General features: G+C 43.9%; 1 protein-coding gene across 3 annotated transcripts in view; it reads left to right on the top strand.

Annotated features, from left to right (window-relative positions):
- Positions 1-1,591: 1,591 nt before the first annotated feature.
- opn4a (opsin 4a (melanopsin)) overlaps positions 1,592-3,190 on the top strand; it is a 72,229-nt gene continuing 70,630 nt past the window's right edge. For 2 of the 3 annotated variants that reach the window (XM_043678707.1, XM_043678708.1), the window contains exon 1: positions 1,594-1,977. In XM_043678707.1, coding sequence (XP_043534642.1) covers positions 1,855-1,977 — 123 coding nt within the window. In that variant the 5' untranslated portion in view covers positions 1,594-1,854. Of the gene's footprint in view, positions 1,978-3,190 lie in introns of all 3 variants that reach the window. The other variant, XM_043678709.1, reaches the window with a different exon arrangement.

The following is a 3,190-nucleotide window of genomic DNA, read 5'->3' on the forward strand; positions in this document are numbered from 1 at the left end:
ACGGGAGACATTATAAGAATTTTGTAGACAATGTGAAGAATTGCCTTGCAGTTGAAAGTGAGAAAAATTACTGTAGATGGCAAAAGGATATCAACAGAAAGAAGATGGGGAAAAAAGTGTTAAATGGAATTCAACTGAGAGGAGTGTGAGGTCGTGTACTTGCAAAGGCCAACAAGACAAAGAAATATACAATAAATAGTAGGATACAGAGAAATTGAGAAAGTAGGGAATCTTGGAGTGTACATGTACAGATTTCTGAAGGCAGCATGACAAACAGTTAAGGTGATCAAGAAAGCATATGATATGCTTTCATTTATTGGCTGAGTGGTTGAAGAGAAAATGGAAACAGAAGTGTGGCACAGTGGCTCAGTGGTTAGCACTGTTGCCTCACAGTACCAGGGATCGAAGTTTGACTCCACCCTCTGGTGACTCTGTGTGGAGTTTGCACATTCTCCCTGCATCTGCGTGGGTTTCCTCCGGTGCTCCAGTTTTCTCCCACAGTCCAAAAATGTGTAGGTTAGGTGGTTTGGACATGCTAAATTGCCCAAAGTGTCCAGGGATGTGCAGGCTAGGTGGATTAGCCATAGGAAATGCAGAGTTACAGGTCTGGGGAAGGAGGTCCAGGTGGGATGCTCTTTGGAGGGTTAGTGTGGACTCACTGGGCCAAGAGGCCTGCTTCCACTCGATAAGGATTCTATGATTCTAAGTGCATTGTGTTTAAAAAGGATTTGGATGTACTTGAGACAGTATCACGCACAGGGCTAGAAAGCAAGAGCTCAAAAAGCTACCAGTACACTTTGCTGTAGAACATTCTCCTGAATCACACAGTTGTTACAATACAGAAGTAGGCCATTTGGCCTGGCTCTTTGTATGAACATTTCATTTGTGCCATTATCCTGTCTTATCCCCACAACCTGCAGATTCTTCTTTTTCAGGTATCTAATTCCCCTTTGAAAGCCTCAGTTGAACCAGCCTCCAGCCTCTATCAGGGAGTGCATAACAGACCACTCACTATACGAAAAAAACTTTTTCCTCAAGTCATTTATGCTTCTTTTCACCTTAGAGAAGAAATCTTGCTGTAAATCTTGCTATGTTTCTTCCACATACAGATCTTGCTGTTCCCAAATTCCTTTACAATTACATAAATCATTTTTTATTGCCTCATTTCATGCTTTTTCACCAAAGCGTCTCCCTTCGCACATATCTGTGTTCAATTTCATGGGTTCCGTGCCTGCCCATTCCACCTGCCCATCAGTGTCCCCCTAAAGTCTCCTCCCCAGCATCCTCCATGTCCCCACATTCAGTATCATCTGCAAAACTGTGCCATGGGCCGGGAAGGTTGTCCCCAGCTGCACAGGTTCCCCGTGACAATATCAGGAAGGGTGAAGAGACCACTTTGTGAAATTCAGCAGAACAGTGGTCGTGTAATTATTTTGATAAATTAGAGCTGGGAAAGGGAGAGTGAAACACATCCAAGTCAATCTTATTATGATGAATAGGAGCAATGATTCAAATATAAATCTGTAGAAGGTTATTTTCTACCTGCCATTCTGAACAGTAACTATCCTCCACTACTTTTTGACTCTTAACCATCTATATTTCCTGTCTTGCATTGACGTCGGGAGACCTGCACATTACCATCCACGTGCATCCAAATGTTGTTTTTCTTGTAGCTCTCTAAAGAGCTACCCCCACCCCTCTCAGATTTGAGTCAATGTGACTCTTCTTTCCCTCCCACAATTTTGTTCAAAATAGCCAGGGACCAGTTTGCCAACGCCGCAACATCCTCTTACTTGCAGTCGCTAGGTTTCTCGAGCACTGTCCAAGCTGGTGAGACAGGGTAAGTGGTGAAGGATGAATGGCCTCGGCGTCCGGAGACTGGAACAATGTCAGGAAGCTGGAAACTGCACCAGGACTGTCTCGAATGAATCTGCAGGAGCCCTGGAAATGGTCGACCTGCCCCAAGCCAGAGTGACGGTAGGGAGCTGTCCCTGCGCCCTTTTTGTCCATCTCTCTCCCTCTGTCCCTTGTGTACCGTACACAATATGTATCTCTGCAGCATTTCACACACTGTGCTGCCTGCCTGGAATCTCTGCGCTGTCACTGATTCAGAATAGGTTTAACTTTCCATTCTCTTTCAGCCTGGTCGCTAACCTTGTGGACACTTTGTTCCCGTCGGAATGTGATACTTTTCTCTGTAGCTCAGCCCCTGCCCAAAGCGACGGCAAATTGAAAACAGAAGTTTTCTTTCCTTTAAAAAACTGTCAATTCCAGATATTTCACATATCGCAGGTGCCGAGGGTTTGGTCTGAACTTTCAGCTTGTCATCCTCACGCAGCTCCCACTACTTTCTCACCTGGTACACTGAATCCGCTTGGTTGAGACAGTTTATTTACTTAGTTCGCCTCGTTTCTATCTTTCAGTTTCAGACGATTTTCTGATCCAGAATCATTTTGCGTCTCTGTTCACAAGTCTTTCTCTCTGTCAATTTTCACTCACTATAATCTCTCCCCTCGTCGCTTTTCTCTCCACATTCGTTTTAAACCAATGATGATTCCCCCACAGTGACTGACCCTTCTTTATTTATCCCCTCCGAGAGCAGCTCAGACAAACTGAAACCTGCAAAGTCGGCATTCTCACAATGCCTCAAATATCAATGAATAGGTTCCAGGCAGAACACACTTTTCGTTAAAGTTCAAAACCATGAATTCAGGATCAGAAAGTAAACATTTCAAGTTGAAAGTTTAATAAATTGAAATCAATCGCAGAAAGGACTTTTTTTCTGGATTGAAGGAAGAAGGAAATGCTGGGAATAATTGCCCCTAATAGCAAACTTAGTGAGATAGAGTGAGATTTACGATTGGAACAGCTGGGGATTATGTACAGCTCACACACAGCATTAGCTGCAAAAGGAGAACTGTAGAGATGGACTTCGGTCTAGAACTATCGGCTACATTGGGAGAGTTTACAGTTTCAGTGGGAGAGTTTACAGTATGAGGCTGGTTTCAGTGGGAGAGTTACAGTATTAGAGAGGTTGGTTTCAATGGGAGGGTTTACAGTATTAGGCTGGTTTCAGTCAGAGTTACAGAATTAGAAAGGCTGGTTTCAGTGGGAGAGTTTACAGTATTAGAGAGGCTGGTTTTTAGTGGGAGAGTTACAGTATTAGAGAGGCTGGTTTCAGTGGGAGAGT

This window comes from Chiloscyllium plagiosum, chromosome 38, assembly GCF_004010195.1.
Source record: "Chiloscyllium plagiosum isolate BGI_BamShark_2017 chromosome 38, ASM401019v2, whole genome shotgun sequence".
Lineage (NCBI taxonomy): Eukaryota > Metazoa > Chordata > Chondrichthyes > Orectolobiformes > Hemiscylliidae > Chiloscyllium > Chiloscyllium plagiosum.